The sequence below is a fragment of the Sparus aurata genome, chromosome 3, assembly GCF_900880675.1.
Source record: "Sparus aurata chromosome 3, fSpaAur1.1, whole genome shotgun sequence".
NCBI classification, from domain to species: domain Eukaryota; kingdom Metazoa; phylum Chordata; class Actinopteri; order Spariformes; family Sparidae; genus Sparus; species Sparus aurata.
Window position 1 is genome coordinate 1107846 of NC_044189.1, and position 26603 is coordinate 1134448.

The window sequence follows — 26603 nt, forward strand, 5'->3', positions numbered from 1 at the left end:
AACATTTCACTTTCATGTAAATATTAAGTTTTTCTCTGTAACGTAATCTAATAAAGCAGTTAAACTCTAAATTATTCATTAATGAAGTCAGAAAAGACTCAGATGTGTTACTGAAGTAAAAGTACATAAAGTCAGTGTAGAGATACTGTCTCTGTGTCACTCATCTCCTGCTGATGTTCAGTTTTTAGCCTCGTTTCCTGTTTTAGCTGCTATTCCTGTTTTATCTCATGGAAACACGCTCGCTGTGCTTCAACCCGCCTTAAATAACAACGCAGACAGAATCACACTGACTGTGAGTTCAAACATTTACATTATGTGAATAATTAAACCGTAATGTTGTTTTCTTTGATAAAAATTGGATTCGAGAGTCAATCATTTTTGTTATTTGAGGAATTTTCTCACTGTTTTCAGCTTTTATCATTTGTAAATCACTGTTGTACTTTTTCTTTTCTTTCTCAGTACAATATGACCTCTTTTACAACTGCTATGAAAAGTAAAATATAAAACTAATCGTCAGTCGAATGATTTACTTCTTCTTATTGCACAAAATGTCTTAAAACTTTTATTTTGAAGTATTTAATCTCAAACTACAGATGTTAATGGAGAGCCACCACACAGAACGTCCGTGTGAGTGAATAAGTAACTCAGACACAGAAAACAACTCAGTAATAAAATAAAATGACCGATACTGAAGATTCAGAAGCTGAGACCCACCTGTACCTGTGGAGTTTTCTCTGCAGACGATCAGAACTGTGAGCAGGAACCAGACGGGACAGAAGATCATAAAACTCAACATGTTCAGAACTGCTGCTGATCAGACCGAAGCTTCAGTGTCACTCATCCCGACTGGTCGTCTTCCTCTTCCTTCTCCGCTGACTGAGGAACTGAACGTCATCGTCCTGGAAAATGAAACTTTGATATTCACAGCTCAGAGTGTAAAGAGATAAAGTCCTGGCTGTTTGAAGCCAGGTTGCCCTTAGCAAAAAGTAGCATACTTGAAGTTCATTTTATTAAGTATGCTTGAGTATAAGTATACGTATAGCAAGTATACTATGGACCATGTACTTGTAGCATACTAGAAAGTATACTAATTTAATACTTCTTCTGACTAAAATGGCAAATTTTTAGTATATAAAAGTATTCTTTAGATATACTTTATAAGGTCATTTTAAGTTTACAGAAGTACACTTTCAAGTATACAACAAGCATACTTATCTATATACTACTAGTGTACCAAGTATATACTTCTTGTCCACATTTTAGTTTATTAACATCTAAGTTTATAACAGGAGTAATACCTCAAAGCAATGTGTGTAGTGAAAAACCTTTTTATTCTGCTAAATTACATGTAAGCACAACTCAATGACTCAACCTTTATCTGTACTTACATCAAGATATTGTAAGTATTAGTGCTTCAAATGTGGCAAGCTCTAGCAAGAGATTCACCATTTATTAGAACTCATGCCCACAGCTTAACAGACGGGAAGTCTCTCCCGGAAAACACCCCTTCACTCACGGTGCCAACATTTTTATCATCTTTGTTAATTCGACACAATTTAACCACAGAACAAAGGATGTGAATTAACCCACAACCATCTTACACATCATCTTATTCACAACCACATTCACTAATCATAATTACACCAACAATAACAGAATACCCAAGAGTCTTTGCGCCACAGTCCACAGTATACTAAAGTACAAGTATAAGCTTTAGTATTAAAGTATAAGTCTAAGTATTAATGTACTTAGTCTCAGACTATTCTTTATATTTTTCAGTGTAAGCCAAGTATACTTCACTATACTTTTCTTAAGTATATAAAATGTAGTATATAAAAAGTACACTTAAAGTATACTGCCTCAGTTTTAGTATAAAATAAGTATACTTGTTGTACACTTGAATAAACTACTTTTTGCTAAGGGTGGTTCCTTTTGAAACAGTCTTTAAAGGTGCAATATAAGAATTGAATAATTATCTACAATTAAAAACAGAATGTAAAGAAATAAAAGTTTTTACTTTATGTCAAAGACGTCTGTGTCTAGTGTTGTTGAGATAAAACCTGTTTGTCCCAGCAGTCAACAGCTCCTCTCTTGCTAGCTGCACGGCTAACCGAGCTAACAAGCTTCATTAGCTACAGTCAGAACCTTTAATCTCATAAGTTACTGTTAACATTTATTGGTGTAAGCTGCTGTGATGAGATGAGGATATTCTTCAATTAAAAACAGTGATTAATACATAACACTAAAGATGCAACATCAGAACTGTCAGACACCATGCGCAGAAACTTCATTACTTTAATACCATCTGACTTTTCCATCTAATTCTATTACATTCAGTGTAAATAGTCACATTTAGTGTAAAAAGTTTTTATATGTCATGTTGAGTGTGTGTCATACATGAAGTTTGTTGATAAGTCTACATTGATTTGATTTAATTATTAAATGTATTCACACTGACTCAACATACAGTAAACAAAGGTGGCACTCTGAACTGTAGTGCTTGAATAGCTTCAGTCATAACTGTGAATAAGTAGTGCAGTCATACTCAATAATGAAACAAGGAGCGACAGTCATATTTTGTGCAACTTGATATATTTGCGAGGCATTCGTTGGAAGCTATTTTTTTGTTTAACTGGTGTTTTAGGTCGGTACACACACACACACTGAACTGTGGTGCTCAGAAGAAAGCTGGACAGAAATGAGTATGAAGTATTCATGTATTTTGCAGAATAACACAGTAAAGAAACAACATTAGAAGTCACACAAGTGTGCAACACCTATCCAAACATTTTGGACTGGATTTATATCAAGTATCATAAGACATCCTGTTACTTTCCACAACTTCAGATGGCAAAAACACTGATGAGAAAACTACAATAAAACTTAAAGTGAAACTCTCGCCAAAAAGCAACCGAGGCTTTATTTGTGATTGAATATGAGTCAAACCTTCGTATAAAAGCATAATTGCAATGAAAAAGGCACTATTTTCAACTCATTTTCAATGGGAGTGCTGCGGGCACTTTTACGATAGCATCAAAATCTCTATTTTTAAAACAGTAAGAAGTCTCGACACAACATGAAACTTTGCTCAAAGTATCACCAGGGTCTCTACACATGAGCACGAGCATTGAGAACATTGTTTGTGTACACAGAGATTGCAACCTAACAGGCAGGAGAGTAATGGTGGACCTCCTACCTGTTAGGTCGCACTCGAGGATCGACACTTTTTGTCTTACACGATGGCGGCGCGTCGGAGGTGCTACTGCTAACGTGCGTTGTCCGAAAACTTTTTTAGTAAACTCTGTCTCACTCAACAGAAACAGAAAGTCACACCAGGCATGCCTCTTTTCCCTTAACTCAACTTTAACTCACTCAGTGTTTTTGCAATGTTTTTTTTTCTTTTTAAAGAAAAGGAACATGTTCCTGTAATTTATTTTCAATATTCAAAGACATCGACTACAGCACTGGATATTAGAAGTTGACACCTTACTATTACTATAACTTTCATACAAAATAAACTGGACATACTTCATACAAGCTTCCATAAAACGCATACACACGAAAAACACAAAAACTAAATATATTTATACAAAATAAAAAACAGTCAGAGTCTGCACCATGATTGCCTTCCGCAGTTTTAATTCTGAACAACAATCACAAGTGTTTGAAAGAGCTGTTGGCAGTCTTTGTGCTGAGCTAATATGTGGCATTGGTACATTTCTATGATGTAAAACACAGAAGTCACCATTCAGTATGTATCTCAGTGTTTGGCATCATGGTTCAGTAACAAACATCAAGAATGTTTTTTGTGACAAAATAGTATGTTTGGCTAGGATGTTCCACTCATTCATCACAGAAAATGTATGTATATGTATATATGTAATATATGTATATATATATAAATATATATATTTTAGGGCTGGGTATCACCAGGTACTTGCAATATGATACTATCACGATATTTTGCCAATTATAACCATATTATCACGATACAGCGATCCTGCGATAATCGAGATATTGCAAGAAATTTCATCCACGATAGCCTACATCGCGATATCGGTCACTGAAGAAATTCAGAAATTATTGACTGCAATGAATCCATTTCACAGGAATTTCAAAACATTATCAATCTATTTTACATGAATGACAGCCAAGTAAGACAAATTGTATATTGCATAGTGGCTCTTCTTAACACACACACTGACTGCAACTTAAATATGATTAACTATAGATATTTGGCACCAGTGTATCGATAATGTGCCTCAAAATATCGCAATATATCGTAGTATCAATATTTTGGAACATCCCTAATACATACACACATATAGACATATAGACAGACAGAGAGAGAGATAAATAGATAGATAGAGAATGTGGTCCAGTTCCATTCAAAAAGACACTGATATGTAAATAGTGACAATAACATTTCTATGATTCAATATTTGAGATCGTCCATGTGTAATTAGTTTGTAAGTACTCTATTTTCTTCTTATATAAAATGGCTTCCCTCAGCTGGGTTGTGCAGAGTTATGAAGGAACACTTTAAGTAGATCATTTAATAACACATACAACTACATAGCTGATTGACACGTATCATATTCAGCATCTAAGTGATATATTACTTTCATAGAAATCAAACTTTTTATTCTTTACCTGACCAACAGCTAGGTTAATTTAGTATCAGGATGGTAACTTACTGTTAAATTTGAGAATCATTGTTGCTCAGTTCTGACATTTCTGTCATTAAAACCTCAAAAAGCAGTCTGGTATACCCTACTTACTAATTGTAGAGGCCAGTATCCCGAGACAAGATGGCGGCAGCAAGAGGAAGGAAATGCACACGTCTGCTAATCCTCAATGTTTTATACAACACTTAATGGAAACATGACGAAGAACTCCACAGCGTGCCTTCAGTAACATGTTCTTCTTTGGGCTGTCATACGCACATTTCATATTGACTCTGAGATCATCTCTGTTTCATTTAGGGACCGTTCTTCGATACTCTTGGGAATGACAGGATGTTTACCAGGATGCCACAGGACCGTCAGTCGCTGATGGACAAAAGGATAATTAGAGGAACGAATGATAAACAATTTCATACAATGTTTTTTTTTTATTACAGATGGCAATGTGAAATATTTAAAAAGTAAATCAGAGTAAAAATATTTAGCAGGACGTTTTGATGCTCTTACCTGCCTGAAGGTGCCCTCAGTGAGACACATCTTGACGACAGCCCAGATGGGTATTGGAACCACAGATGATAGGGCGATGGCCCAGCCCAGTCTGTAGGCCCAGTCTGGGTACACATAGCCCCCACTGGGTGTAAGAGGCTGAGAGTCCAGAAATGAGCAGATGAAGCAAACCTTAAAGAAAAAGCAGAGGAACAAACAGGCTGTAACACTAACCCTTTTTAGATAGCAAAGGTGTCACGTTTGCTCCAAGGTAAGGGCGGCAATGTGCCTTATATTCCTCCTTTTCCAAAAGCCACCTCTGAGGTAGGTGTAAACATGTGACGTGAAGCGCGAAGTTGGGCTGTGAACTGTGACAACGAATTTGTCTTCAAAATAAGAACTAACCACATTGGAGTTTAGAACTGGGTTCTCAGCGGGGGGCTTTTAATTTGAAAGTAGCAAAAGTTCCTAGCTTGCCGCTACAACAAACTGTTGACAGCTACAGAGACCGAGGTGACGCTAGCATCTCCTGGATCTCAGCGGCTGTCCAGTTGCACACACAGCTATATTTTTCACTGTCAAATGTGTACAACTCCAGAATGAATATCCTTTGTAATAATAGGATCTGATACTTACTACATCTGATACAATACTGCTAAAAAATCTATTGAAAATTCATTAAGTTGTGATAATTTGATCGGAGATTGACAGAGACTGCAACATTTGACTCAGAAATGAAAAAATCTGTTTTAAAAACAAAGTAGATACAGTATCTACTAGTTAACTGAACATATTTCAAGACAACTAACTCTGGATAACTGGATAAAACCTTCACCATCTGTAGCTTAACAGCACTCTTAATTGAGTAGGCTTTTGAACAATGCAGGATAAATGTTGCAGACAGCCTGAACCTGGTGCTTTTTGTAAATGGGATGTGTGTTGTTGTAACTTATGTAACTATGTCTGTGTGGTATACACACCTCTTACCCCGCGAAGCACGGTGTGAGGCGAAGCAGGTTCCGCCCACACGCTGCTGCAGCTGCTAGCTCCGCCCGTTGGAAAGAGTGTGCGGTGGACTTAACCATTTCTAGGAATGGGAGGGGGGGGACTACATCCTTAAAGATGTAAATAGCACATTATTGCGCGATTATTATGAGCACCGCTTACATTGTGCTTTCAATAAATGCTACTGCATTGTTCAAAAATTATTAATTGTGTCTCAAATTATGGTAAGCACGATCGTTTAAGAATAAGTAGCTGAGAACTGTGCATCACATGATTTACCGCTAAACGACGTTGTACCGGAAGCACGACTGAACAAACGAACGATATTAACGATTCTTCCTGCCGAACTGACCGACGGAAACTGAATCTAGACATCGAACGATGAAATCCACCTCTAATATATACTAAATGATATACTGAGACATGATATACTAAAAATGTTGTCATTTTGACCTTTAAGGTGAGGGTTAGGGTTGATTGGGTTGACAGGGGGCAGATTGGCCTGGCAGAGACACTATTCACCTTCTTATTGCTGGTAGTGGCCAGTTGTCTTAATTCAATTCCATTTCTGCTGTGTGTGTGTGTGTGTGTGTGTGTGTGTGTGAGTGTGTCTGAAACTCACCGTACAGATCAGAGGGGTGATGTAACGCCAGCACAGTTTGAAAATAAGCAACGGTCTCTGTCCTGTCATATCTTCAACCATGTCACACATCCGGTCAGCTCCTGCAGGATCATGACAGTTTGTTAGCAACAAATAACCGGACCTCTTGGTGCTGAAGCATGGTTTAGGTCAGATTTGGCCTGTAGTCGCCTTTTGACTCCTTATATAAAAGAGTTTTAAGCCTGGAACCAAGCCAATAAAATACGAGGTCAATCGTGACCATAAAACATTTAATTTGGCGCCAAAGAAATGTTGGAAAACTGAGAAAAAAATCTAAAGGTACAAGACTGTGTACATAATTATCTTAAGAGTAAAGGAACTACTCATCCCATAAACCATTGCGAACAGCGCCATCTCTGATTGGTGGAGCTCGCTGTTACCATGGAAATGTTTACCGAACCCGCAAATTTCATGTTCAGGTGAACCCTTTCAAACGCTTCTCCTCATCTCCAAAAAAACACAGTAGGTCAGAAAGTGACATCATGGCGGCTCTGTGGTAAACAATCGTAGATTTCAGTGGTAGCAGTAACTAGCTAACATGAAATTTGCAGGTTTGGTAAACATTTCCATGGTAACAGCGAGCTCCACCAATCAGAGACGTCGCTGTTACACTATAGGATTGTGGGTAGTGTCGTATTTGTCCATGACATATATTTCCGCGAATAAAACATGTTTTTCTTAAAACATGGTTGATATCATACAGACTTGTGGCTTCTCCAGGATCATAAACCATCATTTCGCAATCTAATAACTCGTGGTGAGTCTACTTTGGATGGTTACAACATTACAGAATATGAATGGCATTTTCACTTCCGGAACCTCACTGTTGAGCTCTTAGATGGACGTAAATTGTGAGGTGTAGAACAATCGAATATGAACATAATATGTGTGGAAATCTACACCCTTGAGACTTGGGAAAGATAAGTGGATAGTACAATTATGTCTAGTAAATTACAGAATAATTGCAACATCATGTTCACACCACTTACCAAAGGCCCAGCCGACAGCAACACACTGGACCAGGCACACAAATAAGAGAGATGCTCCATTAGAACCATAGTGGTCAAACAGCTGGAACAGGTACACTCCTCCCTGGACAACGCAGAAGAAATTGCTCCTTCAGTATGAGAATATGTTGAATGTTGGCTGATGAGTTTGATTTCACAGGTGAGTAGTACCTGAGTGATGAATGAGATCTGTATGAGGAAGCAGAAAGAGCAGAAGAAGATGAGGAAGATTTCTCTGCGCCAGGGTCGACGCATCTGTCCTGGGAACATGTCAATCACTGACGATGTTAGAGTCTCCAAACCTGCAAACTAAGAAAACAACTTTATCAAACATGTAGTGTGGAGAGGCCTGCTACTGACTGATGTCTGCTCTTCAATCTCTCTAAACTTCACTCAGTATTTGATATCGGAGATATAATTATTTATATCTGTGGTCTGTTTTCTCAGAGGTATTAATGCGTTTGCTGTTGTAGTTACAAACCACAATTTCAATGAAGTTGGGACATTGTGTTGTAAATATTCAATTGAATACACTACAAAGACAAGATATTTAATGTTCAAACTGATGAACTTTATTGTTTTGTTGCAAACATTCACTCATTTTGAATTGGATGCCTGCAACATGTTCCAAAATAGCTGGAACAGGGGCCACAGAAGACTGGGAAAGTTGAGGAATGCTTAAAAAACGCCTGTTTGGAACATCCACAAGTGAGCAGGTTGATTAGAAACAGGCGAGTGCCATGGTTGGGTATAAAAGGAGCATCCCCGAAAGGATCAGTCTTTCACAACCAAGGACGGGGCGAGGTTCACCACTTTGTGAACAACTGCGTGAGCAAATAGTCTTACATAGTCTTAACACAGTTTGTCGCTACATCTACAAGTACAGTTCTTACATTTTTAGCAATAAAAATGTTGATTTTTCAAAAAAGGAAACCAATTATTTGTGTCACAGTGTGTGCTGTGTCACTTTTGTTGTCACTTGTTAGCGGGTTCATTATTATGAACCTAGGCAGCAATTTCTATTTCTGCCCACATGTCATCTGCAATGTGCACAGACTCATTCCAGTCTAACCAGACAATGTTACTGGCCACTCAATAAAATAGCTTGAGATATTGACACTTATATAAATTGAATTTTAGCAGTAAGGCTTACAGGATCCATAGTTCATCCTCATTACTCCTGCTATAATACCTACATCAATGCCTTCTGTTTGTATTATTTGTGAAAATCATATTAAGGTTCAAACATATCGGCTAGGTTTCTTCTTTGCCTCATAGTTGCTCAAGTAAGTTTCAAGTTGAGTAAGATATTTCACCAAAAAATCAAAATGTCAACTTCATGTTGGCAGTGGAGGAAAAGTCGGTAGAAACTATCTTCTATGGACAACAAATATCCTTACAGAATACATCCAGTAGTTAAAGATGCTTTAGTCGCTGGAACTAGTCACTGCTAAAAAGGGCACACAAACAAAATGATAAAAGGATATAATCTACTGGGTGCAAGTATATAGCAAATAATCTGTCTGTTCTCAAAAATATCCACACACATATCTGACATGTCTGAAACCCCATCAAGTCTGTGAGCAGCTCAACAGGCTTCAGACTGGATCCTATGAAGTTACACTCTCCATCATAACCGCTGTGGTTACACCAACACTAGCAAATAATATGCCAAAATGAAGAACTTTGCTAACAGTATGCAGTTCAACTTGACAATGTTACAGACTTTTCTAAAGCTTAAATACACACTGCTACGACTGGGAAGAAAGTGGAATTTGAACACACACTGCTCAACAAATTCTGTACCATTAGGCAGCGCTGACCAAACAGGAACCATGATTTTGTTACTGCTCTGCCTCACAATACTGCATTTGTTGCATCAAATGTTTTTGAATCATATTTCTGTGTACTGTTCATATTTTAGCTGTTAAAACAGAATGTGTATGAGCAGAAAGCTGCTTTGGGTGCTTTGTAGCTTTCTTGGCTGTGTTGTGGATTATTGAAGAGGCAAATGTCTTTATTTCTAATTTAATGCTGAATAGTTCAATCAACAGAAATACATTATATGTTTGAAGAGCATCTGTTGAAAGGGCACTGCACTAGTTAAATTAAATACTCCACATATGGGCTTTTGTAATCTGCAGTCTGCAGTTGTTGTTCACTGAACTAGCATATCTTCGTATATTAAATGAATATTGTGCAGGTCACCAACAGTTGGTCTATGTGGTGAGTCTTCTTCGTCTTACCACTGTGTCAAGTCCCAACAGAAAGAGCATAATGAAGAAACAGGCAGCCCACAGCTGAGGAAGAGGCATCATGGTTACAGCTTGAGGAAAAGCGATGAAAGCCAGCCCGGGACCTGCAGGATCGAGGGGACATTTCAGTAGTTGTCCTCTCCACTTGCCATAGATTTTTGTTTATTCTCTTGCAGACTTGTGTAGGGACCAGCTCTAGAAGATAGATTAAGTTCTGTAAATTCTGCACTAGGAAGTTCCTGTTGTTTTGTGAATTCTATTGTGAAGATGAACCCTTTGAAATATTAGAACATGCTTCGCAGTGGTGTAGATGACTTACTTCTTAACGTGATGTCATGAGGTGGCCCATTCTGCGATACATTTTTCCCCCCATAAGTAATCTAATATTGGCTCCTGACGACACATTAAAATGAAACTCTCACCAAAAAGCAACCAAGGCTTTATTTGTAAATCTAGTCAATCCTTTGTGTAAAAGCATAACTACGACGAAAGAGGCACTTTTAAGATTTACTGTAGTTTTGTTTTCAGGCAAGCTAATTTTCAATGGGAGTGCTACGTGCACTCGTACGCTAGCATCAAAATCTATATTTTTAAAACAGTAAGAAGTCTCGACACAACATGAAACTTTGCTCGTAGTATCACCAGGGTCTCTACACATGAACACGAGCATTGAGAACATACTCAGGTTAGCAGTAGCATCTCCGGCACAACACCGTCATGGCGCGCTGGAGATGCTACTGCTAATGTGAGCTGTCCAAAAACCTTCTTTTTAGGAAACTCTGCGTACACAAACAATGTTCTCAATGCTCGTGTTCATGTGTAGATTTTAGTTTGACCCGAAAACTAAACTCCGGTAAATCTTAAAAGTGCCTCTTTCATCGTAATTATGCTTTTACATGAAGGTTTGAATCATATACAATCACAAAAAAAGCCTTGGTTGCATTTTTTGGCGAGAAAGCAGCGTTGGTCTTCATACCTGACTCGACCACCATGTTGATGGGCATTCCCTGTTTGTGGGCCATGAAGCCCAGAGAAGAGAAGACTGCGAAGCCTGCAACAAAGCTGGTGCAACTGTTGAGCGCACACAACCACAGACTGTCCCTGCACACACACACAGACACACACACACACACACACACACACACACACATACGCACACACACACAGCATTACAAAAAAAGCTTGGCGTTAGCTTGTGTTAGTTGAACTACTGATCACATAACTCACCTGTAACAGTTGTTTTTGACTTTGTTGTAGCTGCCCAATGTGATGATGGATCCTGATGCAACACCGTATGAGAATAATACCTGAGCACAAGCCTCCAGCCACACCTAATCAACACACATGGAAAACCACAGTGTGTCACACACACACGGGTTTTGTTTTGGTCAGGTAAATTCTTCACACATATCCAGTAATAACAGCCCAAGGTAGGTGTGACACTTACAGTTCATTATAAATAATAAAAAACCCTTCACCTTATACACCACTTCTCAAACAATTTGTCCAAGGTGTCTCACCTGGAGGTCTGCCAGACGAGAAGGATCTGGATACAGGTAGTATTTGACGCCCTGCAGGGCTCCTGGCAGGGTCAACCCCCGAACCAGCAGGACGGCCAGCATCACATAGGGAAACACAGCCGTGAAATACACCACCTGAAATATAAGTGTTATTCAGCATATAGCTAGCCATATACAATCACTGCATTAGGTTCTAGAAACATTCATTATTTTCTTCTGTTAGTGCCAATGACCGATTTGGTGCCCCGAGGAAAGATTCTAGCTGGTGCCCTATTGCATCGTGTCGTGGTTCTGTGTTTTGTGGTGTCTTGTATTTGATTTCCATTTCTTATGTCCTTTCAGTGTCTCCTGTGTTCCTCCCTCTGTGCATGTTTGTCTCCCTCTGTCTGTCAGTGTTTTCTGCTCTGTGCTTCCCTCCTTGTTACCTCACCTTGCCTCCTCCCTCCTCTCTCTCCTCACCTGTTCCTCGTCTCATCGTTAGTGTCTGTGTATTTAGCCTCTGCTTTCCCTCGTGTCTTTGTCCCTTCATTGCTTTGGTCTGGTGTTCGTGTTTGAGTGATGTCCTTCTTGAGTTCCTAGTGTTTCCTCACATTTCTCTAGTCTGCCAGTGGTATGTATTTTTTGGATTTTAATTCTTGCAGTTTTGCATTTTTGATTAGAAATTTGCTTTTGTTTGCACTTTGTTTAGCTGCTTTAGCCTTGGTTGCTACTTTGCTTTTTGTCCCCTTTTGTCTGTTTTTTGTATCATTCAGCTTTGGAAATAAAGTTAGCTTTGTGTTTCTCCCTGATCCTGCCTCCTGTCTGAGTAACTGCATTTAGGTCCACCTGCTATTTCCCTCAACTGCGTGACACATCAAAGTCATTTTCATAATCAATGTTCAGAGTCAAAAATATCACACCAAATAAAAACTGAAGAAAGAAACAAGCGATAAATTAAAAGTACAGTGTAAACGAGGCACAAACATTAAAGAATATTCTATTTACTTAAATAAAATAAAAACAGTGAACACAAAAGCAAGTGACAAAAATCAGATACCTACGGTGGCCCTGAAGGGCAAACGACAACGACAAAAAGAAAAACACAACAACATTAACAAAAACACAACCACAAAAACAAAAACACAACAACATTAACAAAAACACAATTACAAAAACACAACATTAACAAAAACACAATCACAAAAACAAAAACACAACAACATTAACAAAAACACAACAACATTAACAAAAACACAACATTAACAAAAACACAATCACAAAAGCACAACAACATTAACAAAAACACAACATTAACAAAAACACAATTACAAAAACAAAAACACAACAACATTAACAAAAACACAATTACAAAAACACAACGACATTAACTTCTACCGGAAAGGGTAGGTACCTTCTACGACACGGATCAATGCTGATTGGACAAAAGCACGTCCGTCTTTCTAACAGGTGGGAAGAGCTGCTTTACGCCACACCTGAGGGCTGTACTGCAAAGCCAGTTTAGTGGGTTTGCGAGGTATGTTGAGTCTAAAGCCAGGCTTCTCTGTACTACAAAGGTGGCTCTCTTTTAACCCGGCTAGATCACCATGGTAACTTATGCTTAGCTCATAACCTGGTCCCGACCAGGTTATGTTCAGAGTTTCAGCTCAAAATCGGCTATAAAAGCGCCGCTGTTTCACTATGTAACTCATTCGGAGATGGTGTCACCATTCATTGAGAACCCGGTGGACCTGGGAGCAAGAATAATTTGGGCAGCACTACGATGTGAGCGGCTTCTTCGAGATCGCGCTGATCCGCTGGCATTTCCTGATGAAATTCTCTATGAGCGATATAAGTTTTCAGCCGAGGGAATACGGTACACTCACATATTGAGCCGAGTGTCAGGAATGCCACTGGAAGAAGCTGTGCGCTCACTGTCGGGCAAACTGTTTGTGTAGCCCTTCGTTTTTTTGCCACGGGAACCTACTTACATTCAGTTGGTGATGCAGAAAATCTGAGCAAGAACACACTCTGACAAAATGATGGGCAGCTTGGCTACATAACACTTTGAATGATGTTTTTGTATTTGGCTCTAACTTGCTGCCATGTCCGACTTCTGCTACCACATCTTAATAAAATGCAATATGAAATATTAATTAGGCCAACCTAGTATTTATTTGTCACAGATAATGAGTAGAGTTAATGATTTCTTTGATGTGTCCATGAATAAACTGATGAACTGATCAATGTTTCACCCGTTGTAGGGCAGTGTACGCCCAAACACAAATCTTACAGGCTTGCTCCGCTGGCTGTTTCACGGAGGGGGGAACTCCCGTTTTTGTTTGCCCATGGTGCCAACCAGGCGATATAATACAACTATATAATAATTAACTTACAAGTTAATTCGCAAAGAAGCACAAACAATAACAATGAAACCCCGCAACATGATGTGCGGTCAATATGACCACTTGTGGCTGAAATAGGTTAAACATATATTGTCTTTGTCTTGCGTGTGATTTATATAAAAACTATTCTAAAATAAAATACAGACAAAGTTCTTGCACATTTGAAAATGGCCAAAATGACCATCTCTGCAGTTGAACTGCTAGCAAGCCCTCACTTGAACTCTTCACTGCTACTAATTATTACTCCGTGCTTCGATCAGCTGAGCTGGCTTCTCTTTTGTCAGAGTTTACAGAAACGGAAGTAAATTAAAATGTGGCGTTACATCGTAACGGTTGAACAAAGGGGATAATTAAGTACAGTAATTTCTATAGCTGCAAGTAGATATTGTTATATATTACTAACCTCCTAATCGCCTAATGATGCAACTTCCACTTCCTTTGTGTGGGTCCAGTGCAGTTGAACATGTGAAATAAGTTGACATTTGTAAATTCCTGTAAGACGCAGGGAAATATTGATATAGATTTCTAACCATCTAACCTTCATTTCTTCATTCATGACCTGTTATTTCACAGCCTAGTAGATGACCCTTGAATAGTTTCACCCCTGTAATCATTTATTGGTATTTCACATAATTACTGAATAATCAACTCTGGTAACAAGTACTGATTGGGAAGTGCTATGTGCATGCCATGTACAGGAAAATATGTTTCTAGGCATTGTACTGTACACATCAACGCTTAAATATAAAAGTGGCTGGTTAAAAATGTCGAGTGGCTGGTAGATTTTAGAATTTACCAGCCACAGTGGCAGGTGGACAAAAAAGTTAATTTCCATCCCTGCTACGCACACTCAGTCTCACTTTCAATAAAACACACACGCGCATTCTATAACTGAGATCAGTAAAATGTGAAAACAATATAGACATCATTCAAAAATGAAAAAAGATAGTTGTTGCTTCAGTTTATTTATTTTTAAATGGATGAGGGTTAATATGTAAAAGTTGCACAATATTGAGCATTCAGAAAATAAAACACTAAGGGCTTAATATAATATTGATCTTAATATTAATCATTGTTAACTTACGCATTTACACGGTCAGCAGTTTTCTGCCAGCAGCCCTCCCTCGCTCTATTGGCGGCGACAGTTTTACTTTTTGCCGTGATGGTTTCTTTGAATTCTTCATAGTCCTGCATAATAAGAATCTGCTCATCTTGAGTAAAATATGTGGCCTGGGATCGATCCATTTTCGCATGGAAGTAGAATAATATGACGTCAAACGCCCCCTTTTATGTGAACGCGCGCAGAGCACAAAGCAGAGAACCGGACTTGACAAATTAAGTTGATAACCACCGTCGCAGTACCGTTTAACTCTGACTGGGGACTTGGGGCTTTGTTGAGCTGCATCATGAGCACAAAGCCTGGCTATGTTGAGCCCCCTTCGCAGTACAGCCCTCTGGTGTGGCGTAAAGCAGCCCTTCCAACCTGAAAAAAAAGACGGACGTGCTTTCGTCCAATCAGCATTGATCCGTGTCGTAGAAGGTACCTCCCTTTTCCGGTAGAAGTTAATGTCGTTGTGTTTTTGTTAATGTAATTGTGTTTTTGTTAATGTAATTGTGTTTTTGTAAATGTTGTTGTGTTTTTGTTTTTGTGGTTGTGTTTTTGTTAATGTTGTTGTGTTTTTGTTAATGTTGTTGTGATTTTGTTTTTGTAATTGTGTTTTTGTTAATGTAATTGTGTTTTTGTAAATGTTGTTGTGTTTTTGTTTTTGTGGTTGTGTTTTTGTTAATGTTGTTGTGTTTTTGTTAATGTTGTTGTGTTTTTCTTTTTGTCGTTGTCGTTTGCCCTTCAGGGCCACCGTAGATACCTCCTGATCTACTGCTGTTTACAATGACTCCAACAGAGGGAGCTGTCTGCATGTTTGTATCAAAGACCTCAACAAACGCACTTTACAGCCTTACTCTTCACTTTCTTGATGCAAAGGTGCTAGTCACTGCTGAGGTGCCCATGAGCAAGGTACCACACTCCTAAATTCTATGTGACAGCCATGTCTCTGTGTGCATTTTGGGCCCATGTATGTGTAGTTAAAATAAAATGTAAAAACTGAATTATTTACCCAAGTTAGATTTAAACTACAGTGTGTGGTTGGTCCAGACCTTTCCTGTGGAGTGGACTCCTTTCCAGATGCAGAAGTAGCAGATGACCCAGCTGGCCAGGAGACACAGCAGCAGCTCCCACTGGACTGAACCCACCTCCTCGATTCCCCTCGACATAGACAGCACTCCTCTCCTGAGTCGACACTCCAGACAGTCAGTGATGTTACATGCATGAAGAGTTACTCGTAACACTCCTTTTTACAAGTCACCAAATGAGGTGAACTGAGTTAACAACTATAGCACCACTCGATTGAAGTATTGGTTTATTATGAATACCCTCCAGAACAACGCCATTATGTGATCGCTTAATTCAACGCATAATCAGCCGAAGTCAGCACATTTATGAAAATCACTCATTTGCCAACAAAAATAAGCGCAAAAGATCCAGCTAAGCATTATACCGGTGTGTTACATGACAGTGGAGCTGAAAGAGTCAAGGTCAGTAGCCTACAAGGTCAGTAGCCTACAAGATTAAAGCTTATAAAAGTATGAATAGGTTGGGTTAATAAAACAAGATGAGAACTTAATAATTCCCAGCACTTTCTGTGATGTAGTATGCTGCTTATCATAGGAAGTCAATAGAAATGACTCTTTACATTGAGGAAGTAGCCTTGTGAGAACAGAGTGTTGAGGGAATCACAACCGCAGTTTTTGCAAGTTCCTGCAAATGTAATTGCATAAAGTTGCATAAATATCCTCCTTCACATTTTTTAAGAAAATGAGCCTCATAATCAAGGATTTTTGCCCACAACAATCACAAAAAAAACTTTGCATTTTTGTGGAAGGACTGATTATGACTTTTACTCACTCCCAGAACTCAGAGACTGAAGACTTGTGTGACGTCCAGTTTGCTGTCAGGTTGCCACTGTTGACTGCAGTCCTGTTTGCAGAGGTGAGCTCCACACATCTGTCTGTTGATGGGAAGGCAAATCAATCTTAATATCATGTGACTGAAATGCTCATCAGAATGATAATCAGGTGGTTCTTATTTTCAGCCTCAGCACATCATTTTTTGGTAGTTGAATTCATTTAAAAAGGAAGACGGAAAGGACAGGAAAGAACAAATGGTGGCGTAAAAATGATTTTTAATCATATGTAAAACACTACACCAGGCATTTATGTGTTCACATAATTTTTAATACACACATAGTCTGGACTTGTACGATTAAGATTCAGAAGGAAAAATAAATATAATCTGTTCCCTTTTCTTGCTACAGCATTGACATTTAGCAGACTTGAGATGTGTTTTTCTGGTCTTTCTATTGGATTGTCAGTGTAAATCATTGAAGCTTATATGGCGAAGTTTCAGGAGCAGGACCACACCTCAACAGCACCAACTTCCGATACTCCTATAAATAACCACCTGACCCTCTCCTCGTCTTCAATCTCATATTCTGTGCCCCTCCCCCCCCACCCAATTTCTCTCTCCCTGTTTCTTCTTTCTTTTCTCTCCTTCGTAGGACCATGAGGGGGTCCGTCGCTGCCCGAGTGCGGCGGCGGCTTCTCTACAGAGCTTCCCCACAACGCGCTAGAAGAACCAAGCTCTTCAACGTTTTCGCTTTCTCTTTTTTTCATAATAAATCGTTCAAACGTATCTTGTTGAAGGTGTGGTCCTTGCTGGTGAAATGGCTGTTTTAAGGTTTTCACCTTAAGTCAACATTACTGTTTGTCTACCTCCTTTTCATATACAAACACAAACACACCACACCACTTACACATGCATACACACATTCACATTAACACACGCGTATATCTGGTTTTGTTTCTTCAGTTGGCAGCTGTCAGTCCTGCTGGGGGAAGTGAGATGCTAATTGTGTTGTGCAAGAGATGATTGAACTGGTGATGTCAGCTGACAATAACTGAGCCTATAGATTTCCCTCATAGTTACAATTTCAGTTAATATTTATATTTAAAGCTCCTGTTTGTAAGATGGTAAAACTGATGCTTTTGGTTTCCCAACTCGGGGCTTCTGTGGGAAATGCCAAGTCTGGGCCACAGTAACTTTACTGTCTTTGTGCAAGAGAGATTTAGATTGAAATGTTATATTTATGACAGTGATCTCAGAACGTGGTACACTGCATGCATTTCTCTCTGCATGCTTTACCTCATGCTGCTGCAGCCTGTAGGCGTTTGACAGCATTTAACTAAGACTTGTGCTGTGTTGAAAGTGACACAGTAATATCAGAGAGACTGCCATCACAACTTCTGCATAAAGGTGATCAGTTAATGTTTGGAGATGATGCCAACATGTAGTCATGACATTAATGTAAAGGGGTGCATGTCTGGTAGCTATGTAATCTGCTGCCCGCTCTGATCTGACACCGACCTGTGTTCCATGGATTGCTGCAGCTGGTCCAGGGCAGAGGGTCTCTGAAACAGTAGATGAGGTAGAGGAGCGCCCAGGCCAGAACGATGCTGTATAGTCTGGCATACAGCTGGACCATTATGATAGAAAAGCCAGTTCCTGGAGGGAGACGACACACAAAACACCTCAGTTTCAGCTTTACTGCGATAAGTCGTCCCAAATACTTTCAGGTAAATCATTTGCTGTGGCTATGCTAAACTGTGATTTGTGTTTAACATATTTGGATAATGGAATAGTTTGTAAATGTTGTGAAATTGCATTTGTTGTGTGGTTAAGTAGACCTGGAAGATACATTTAACATTATAATGTGGAACTGGTGAGCTTCGTTCAAGCTAATCTGCTAAATAAAAGTAGATTGAAAGATAATTTTGTATGTGGCTAATTTGAGTGGTACAGTTTCTCATTTTAACACAGGGGAGCAAGAAATGACTGTAATGTCAGTAAGCAAAGTAGACATCGTGTTTACAGAAAAGATAATCATTGTTTTTCCGATGTAGGTGGATGGGGGACGGCTGTGGCTCCGGGGTAGAGCCGGCGTCTTGTTATCAGAAGGTCGCTGGTTTGATTCCACTGGTCTGCATGTTAAAATGTCCTTGGGCAAGACACTGAACCCAAAACTGCTCCTGATGTTCTGGTCGGGAACTTGCACGGCAGCCACCACTATCAGTGTATGTATGAATTACTGTAAATCAGTTTGAACTGAAGCTTCTGCTAAATGTAAGTGTTCATAGCCCATTTGAAGTTTCCCTCCCCGTCCCACAGCTGCCAGTTCAGGAGCAGCTGACTGGAATCTCTTTTTGCCCTTTGATATGTGTTTGTGAGCCTAAGGCCTGTGATAGTCTGTGTTCTTTATAGGGTGGATCACATGGAACTTTATTGGGATTTAATTGAAATTGCTGCAACATCTTTAATGACAGCACATGACAGACGGGAAATCAAGAATGTGCTGAATGTTTTTGTCCAGTATGAATGGAAAGAACTCTAGTTTGAGATAAGACGGTGATTAGGTTCATCTTTGTTGTTTGCTAAAAGACAAATTATATTCAGTAGGTATATGGTTGTATTTTTTCCTTCAGTAAGTAAAATAGAGGTAAGACTATTTGACAACTTAACAGTTGATTTTATTCATTATTACTCTAACAGCTGCCATGTCTCCCAGCTCAAAGTCTGAGCTATTTGACTGTCACTTTCTGTACGAAATGGTGTCATAAGACAGGACTTTTCACCACCAGCTGTTTGCATGTTAATTCAAGTAGACATCTCTGCATCACAACACATAGACATCGAGGCGGTTGTTTCCACTCTCAAATTCTGGCCACATCTTTCAAATTGTTCCTTGTAAATGCTCAATACATTCAACATATATAGAATTGTTCAGACTCATAGAGCTGTGACATGTTGTCATTAAAGGTGACCAGGAATAATGTGATTACCCTGAGCCAGTGGGCAGAGCTTTGTCCAACAGGTAGCCGAGCCTTCCTGCGTGAACTGACCAATCACAGTCTCCATCAGGAAGACAGGCGCGCCACACAACATGGCGAAGATACAGTAGGGCAACAGGAAGGCACCTGCACAGACACAAACAAACAATTACTTTTGGAGGCCATCCACACTTCCTCTTACTAGAAATCATTAAAAGTTGGATAAATGATGCCTAATAACATGTTTATTTAATTGTAATATTCAGGTTTGATGATGTTCCACCACTGTAAACGCTGTTAATAATGTGTGTTTACTAATGAGGTACCATCTGACTTTGTATTCCCCAGAAACGACACTGATGGAAGAAGTTGCCACCATCAGTACTTCTGGAAGTCATTGGTTAGTGGTTGGTGGTTTTAATTGTTGGCACTTGATTGTATATTTTATTATAGCTGTTACTGTGTGTGTGGTTCCAAATTTCCAACAATTACTTTAATGAATAAGTTATTTGCGCTGGAGGTGAGGTTCAGATGTCGTGACACCACACCGACCAAACTGTTTACTTGTCTAGAACAAGTAATGGTGTTAATTGCAAAGCCATGTTAGCCAAGTTTCACTCATAAGCTTTGAAATAAACAAACTGATGTTAGCTTAAACAAAGGGGCACTATATAGTCTGTTGAAGAAATTCAAACAAAGAAATAAATTAAATAAGCCGCTACAAGGTGCTACGATACGTGAAATGTTTCCTATTAATTTGATCACTTAACTATTCTAACCACTAAAATACTCAATAAAACAAGCCCTTAATTATCACTATGTCTTGTAGGAAATCTATTATGAAGGCTTTTTTAAATTTCTTGTGATGTGCTCGCAGCAGACAGGATATATCTAATGGTATTGTTTTTTCCTTATTGTCACAACAGCACAACAAATACACAGTAAGGCTACGGTCCAACGTCAAAAGATATTCATTTCCATCCAGGTTAAAAAAAGAAAAAGAAGAAAAAATACATTCATCATTTTAACTCTTGTGTTACTCTTCATGTCTGATTCACCTGCAAGTGAAAACCTATAAATGTAGATAAATCTGGCTAATAGAAAGCTAAAGCGTCATTGGATGATAGTTAATGGCTTCGTATTCATAAAGCTTCCAAAGAAAATTCATGATATTTTTAAGCTTTTGAAGAAATTTGCCTTAAAATTATTCTAGTAAAGTTATTCACAAAGAGAGCTGCAGGGTGGAACTCTGTTAGAAGGGAGGAGGACTTTTAGCATCAGGTTTCTCAAACTGCTGGCCCAACTGTCCAGGGAGGAGCTCCATTACATATTTACTCTGTGCGAATATTGAACTAGAAGGAACTGTCTGACGAAGAGCTGCAAGCAACATGGTGCACTGCACACCTCCAACTCCATTCATCAGGAAAAAAGAGTTGAACTGTAAAAACTAATGTGCATACAGATGTTTACTTCAGTTTGCATTTTCTCTTGAATATGAAGAAAGTATGAGCAGAAGTGCTGTCAGGCATCTGGCAAGAAACAAAATAAAAACGTATTAAATGTGTAAGTTCAGTGCAAGGCTGCAATAAGTTATTTAAAGGAGCATTCTGTAGTTTTGGTGTAGAGTGTTTTTCTGCCTAAACAAGCTTAAAGATCAAACTCTCTGTTTTCATGACTGAATAAACAAACTTACGGAAGCCCTAAACGGCCATGCATTCATATATTTTATTTCCTCCGTTATCCCGAGATAACGGGATAATTTTCTCGAGATCTCATGATAACGAAACTTTGTTTCCCTGAGAACACACTTTTGGACACACCGTAAGAGCGTGTACCCTTTATCAGCCAGGTGCACAGTAAATCATTTCATCACGTTCAGCAAAAATCACGCAGGCACACTTCAAACACGCACACACACGATTCACAGGAACACAGATGTTCTCGGTTCACAGCGAGACGCTTTCAAAATAAAAGTCCCGCATTTAGTGTCTAATATAATTAATGAAATAATCACCTGGCTTCAAATAATATCAGTTAACTAAATGAAAACAAGATGTTCGTATTAACAATTATCACATTAAAGGTCATTTACAGTCGTTACACTAACACTAACTAAACGGAGGAAATAAAATGTATGAATGCATGGCCGTTTAGGGCTTCCGTACAAACTGACCTTAAAGGACAACAATATTTATACAGTTTTACTTTGTTTATACGTGGCGGACCCTGCCACCTTTCTAGCTTCAAACTGTGTTCTAGGACCTTATTGTCCTCCGAGAACAGCTTGTTTATTAACACATTGAAGAAGTTTGTATTATAACCTCATTAATATCATAAATATGAACTCCAAAAAAGAATGGGAAAAAGTTGCACTAACTTTGAAAAAACTTATATAGAATTGTATTTAAACTGCTGTTTAAATTTTTGTATTATTATGTTAATAATGTAACTAAAAAGTAAACTTAGAAATATTGCACTTTCTTTTATTACTGAAATATTCCTCCCTATAAGGTGATAGTACCAGCAGTGGCCCCAAACTGATGTGAGTTGCAGACAGCTGTTTTAGAGACTAATGAGTTTTTGAGCTGAGGAGAAAATGGTGGAAAGTCAAAGTTCAAACACAGAAGGACAGTGAGTTAATGAAACCCGACAGTTTAGATAGTGCTGGGATAATGTTTGTGGTTGATCTCTCTGGAGACGTGCTCACATCTCTGACACAACACAACCCACAAATCAAAGTGATCACAACACACAGAACTGTAGAAAAGTTTTTAAAAAGTGTAGAAATGCTTCAGTGATTTCTATTGTAACCGTCAATCAGCAGAGTGATCACTTCATTGTTAACTTAAGTGTTATTTCACTTGTCATAGTTTTGGTTCGAATGGTTTCTACCTTTAAAATATGTTAATAAGCCTCTGCATCATTGAGTTCTCTTCCTTTACGGTTAGATGTCAGTAATTAGCCCGAGGCCTGATGTTAAACTGGTATACTATCTTCCAGTTAATCTCTCTGCTCTGGCTGTGTTTCACTGTTAGCTGCTTGTATTTTGTGATTTTGTGCCTGACAAAAGTGGGAGTGGAACACGACTGTGTATTGGGTTTACACTTGATAAACACCAACAGACAGTTTTCAGTGTTCTCAGTCAAGGTTTAGTTACATCTCTGGACTTATGCAACATGGAGGCATGTTGAGTATTGATTAAATATGGAATTTATTGAATTTACTATTGTGGATAGTTTTTTTTGTGAGTGTTCAGTATTTTAACTTTTATAAGGTATGAAGCTTCAACCATAGCCTGTAAGTTTATGTTTTCATGGTGGGCTATAATATTGAGGAGTGGACTAATCAGCAGGTAGCAAAGCTAAAGCTCAGTGTGATAACTTTTGTTATTTTAATTTTACATTTTATATTTGCAGTTTGTTTTATTCAGGTTAATGTTAATATTAACTACATCTAAATCATAAATATCCTATCCAGTATATGTTGAACATTTTCTGTCTACCTCATTCTGTTTTGTAAAGGTTCACCTTTTATTAAAGTGACAGACAAGCAAACTGTTTTAAAGGATCGTGGGACCACATGTGTTACAGGTGACTGTGTGGAAATGACAAATGATTTACATGTGTCATGGATCAGTTGTGTGGGACCCTCAGCAGGATTTTGCTGTTTGGTGTCTTGTAAGAGTTCACGTGGTAGGTGTGTGAGCTCAAGCGTACAATTGTTCCAGCCCTGCTTGAACAACAGGTACACTGTGATATCACACAGTGAATAAACTGTTTACTTGTCTGGAACAAGTAACAATGTTAATTGCAAAGCCATGTTAGCCAAGTTTCACTCATAAGCTTTGAAATAAATGAACTGATGTAAGCTTAAACAAAGGGGCACTATGTAGTTTGTTGTCAGAGATCAGAGATAATTATAATAAATAATGAGATCCAATTACCTTCGATCACCTCGGTTTACCACCCTTTTAGTAGCAAACAAGGCCATCGGATCACAGAGAGGCCAATAAAAACCAGGACATATGGACAAACCTTTGCCCAGAGCCCTTTAGACAGAAAGCCTGCTAGAGATGATCAACAGTTAAAAGGTAACTAATACCCCGAGTAGCAATTCAGAATAATACTTTGTACTTTTACCATGACTGTCCATGTGTGTATAACCCCTCATGTGTCATTTACAGCAAGGTCTTTTTCATTTTGTTGGAATGTTCATGTTTGTTGTTATCTTAAGAAATTCAAATGAAGAATTTTAATATCTACAATATTAATAAGGCAATAATACATTATTTTCCCCCATAATTGAATGTACAAGCTGTTCTGAGAGGAAAATATAAGGTCCCAGAACACTGTTTGAAACAGTATATATAATTCTTATGATTTGTCTCTGATGCTGTCCATTTCCTGCCCATAAGAGTGTGTTTCTTTTATCTCTTTCTTGCTCAAGGTTGCATTGAGAAGTTACCTAAATAACTCCTAAACTAGGAGTCCGTACTCCTTACTCTGCAAGTCCTATGCTATCCTTTCCAAATTAGCATCCATTCATCCATCCATCCATTTTCTTCTGCTTATCTGGGGCCGGGTCCTGGGGCAGCTGTCTGAGCAGGGACACCCAGACTTCCCTCTCCCGGACACTTTCCCAAGCTCTTCCGGGAGGATCCCAAGGCGTTCCCAGGCCAGCCGAGCGACATAGTCACTCCAGCGTGTCCTGGGTCTTCCTCGGGGTCACCCTGAAGGCGTCCAGGCGGCATCCGATACAGATGCCCGAGCCGCCTCACCAAATTAGAATATGGTTAAAAATCCTACATGACATTTACATTAATTCCGTAAAATCTGTTCTGCTTCTTAATATACTGTGGATGTGATGAAGAAACAGATAATGGATTACCTTTCCCTGTAAAGACCTCATGAATGATTTTCATCAGTGGTACAATCATGTAAAACATTGTTCTTTAGACTTTAGACTTTTATTCATCCCACAGTGGGGAAATTCACTTGTCACAATAGAGAAAAGATAAAATAAAGGACTATGTTCCAGCTCACCTCCTCCGTTTTATAGCACAGGTAGGGGAATCTCCACACATTGCCAATGCCCACCACGTTCCCTGCTGCTGCCAGAATATATTCCCTTTTCTTCCTCCACTGTTCCCTGTTTTCATCTTTCTTCTCCATCTCTGTGTTACGTCCTCAGTCCCTGATCACTACTGGCAATTAGTACCTCAGTCAGCCTGGTGTTCTGCTAATCTATCAACAGAACTGACTGTTTGGCTAAGAGCAAGCGTGGTGAGTTCAGGAGGTGTTTGTTTATAGCAGGTCTAGATTAACTGTTTCATCACGTGTCCTGAGTAGAGGTTTCAAATCAGTAGTGCCCTGAACTGAACATGAACCATAATAAAACAGGACCAACTGCATGTATGGCACCTGATGGACCGAATCACTTGAAAGCAAATTAGGAGCTCTGAAACCTGCTAAAAAAGTTGGTGAATATGACCCCTGATCTGTCTGGAGTCATTTTTATGGGTTGTCCGAAAAACAGTCAGTTCTGCTGTAGTGCTTCATGCAACATTAATAGAGATATCTGTGTTACATTTGGTTATCAATGATAATGATTGTCAGAGATGATTATTAATTATAATAAATCATAAGATCCAATTTACCTGAGATCACCTCGGTTTACCACCCTTTTAGTAGCAAATAAGGCCATTGGATCACAAAGAGGCCAATGGACAAACCTTCGCCCAGAGCCCTTTAGATAGAAAGCCTGCTAGAGATAAAGTACCGTATTGACGCGAACATAGGACAAGGTTTTTTTTCGATGAAAATAATGTGAAAAAGTGTGGTCGTCTTATAACCGGGGTCTAACCTGTGACACATGCTGATAGTTGACTGGGTGTCGATACACGACCGCAACGGCAGAGGGCGCCAGCTTATTGTAGAGACGTCACTAGCCCTTTTTACACAGCGTCTCCGCTTTATCTCTGGACAGTTGGTTTAGCCAGTTCTCCGCCGATGGTGATTCACACAGAGCGAAGCATCTCTGCCGTACCACCGTGTAATTTATACAGAAAGCCAGCGCTGCGGCTCCGAAAGAGGCGTGACGGTACACGTCATCCCCCTGTCAATCTAAACCTGCTGACAGTTTATAATCATATGGATGCTGTTATGTGTAGTGATTGTGATCCTGACCCACCAAACATCCTGGAAAGTGACAAAGTTACGTTTTCCGCGCTAAATTACATAATTACATAATCACCATCAGTAAACAGGACACTGTCGGACTCTGTCACTCGCAGTACACAGACTGTTTTCTGGGACAAAGTTCTCGGTTGGAAGAGGTGACGGTCGCAGTGATTTCTTTTCTTTTTTTGTATTTAAGTATTTTTTGGCCTTTTTATGGCTTTATTGATAGTACAGCTGAAGATATGACAAAAAACAAGGAGAGAGAGAGAGGGGGAGTGACATGCAGCAAAGGGACGTCGAACCCAGGTCCGCTGCAGAGCCTCAGCACATGGGACGCGCGCTCTACCAACTGAGCTAAACGGCGCCCCGCGCTGATTTATTTTCATCACAAACACTCAGTGAGTTAAAGTTTGTTACTGAGAAACGAAACGAAGGCATGCCCATTATCTGAGCTATCATCCAGCAGAAAGTCTTTTTTTTTTGT

At 39.1% G+C, this 26603-nt stretch overlaps 2 protein-coding genes across 6 annotated transcripts in view; both read right to left on the reverse strand.

Moving 5' to 3' along the window:
* LOC115577177 (contactin-5-like) overlaps positions 1–841 on the reverse strand; it is a 134764-nt gene extending 133923 nt beyond the window's left edge. For all 5 annotated transcript variants that reach the window (XR_003983041.1, XR_003983038.1, XM_030410094.1 and 2 more), the window contains exon 1: positions 715–841. Coding sequence is in view for 3 of the 5 variants with exons in the window: in XM_030410094.1 (XP_030265954.1) it covers positions 715–796 (82 nt within the window). In the remaining 2 variants the exon portion in view is untranslated. The remainder of the gene's footprint in view (positions 1–714) is intronic.
* A 4108-nt stretch (positions 842–4949) lies between these two features.
* LOC115579211 (sodium- and chloride-dependent betaine transporter-like) lies at positions 4950–25126 on the reverse strand. Its single transcript, XM_030412771.1, has 14 exons — positions 24988–25126; positions 19953–20093; positions 18481–18618; positions 16963–17065; positions 16155–16287; positions 11620–11754; positions 11327–11430; positions 11076–11200; positions 10091–10203; positions 8016–8153; positions 7827–7929; positions 6799–6899; positions 5193–5363; positions 4950–5051 (listed from the first exon to the last, which is right to left on the reverse strand). Exons 1-14 carry the CDS (start codon positions 25109–25111, stop codon positions 4950–4952), a joined length of 1731 nt encoding a protein of 576 aa, XP_030268631.1. The 5' UTR covers positions 25112–25126.
* Between the last annotated feature and the right edge of the window lie 1477 nt (positions 25127–26603).

Bases quoted from the DNA above. Each gene is read 5' to 3' on its own strand.
- LOC115579211 (XM_030412771.1), bottom strand. From the start codon at position 25,111: ATGGAGAAGAAAGATGAAAACAGGGAACAGTGGAGGAAGAAAAGGGAA. The intron at 20,094-24,987 runs AGGAGGTGAGCT...TTGTTTGTGTCT, and splicing joins CTACCTGTGCTATAAAACGG to GTGCAGGTGCCTTCCTGTTG. The intron at 6,900-7,826 runs GTAAGTGGTGTG...ATGATCCTGCAG, and splicing joins TGCTGTCGGCTGGGCCTTTG to GAGCTGACCGGATGTGTGAC.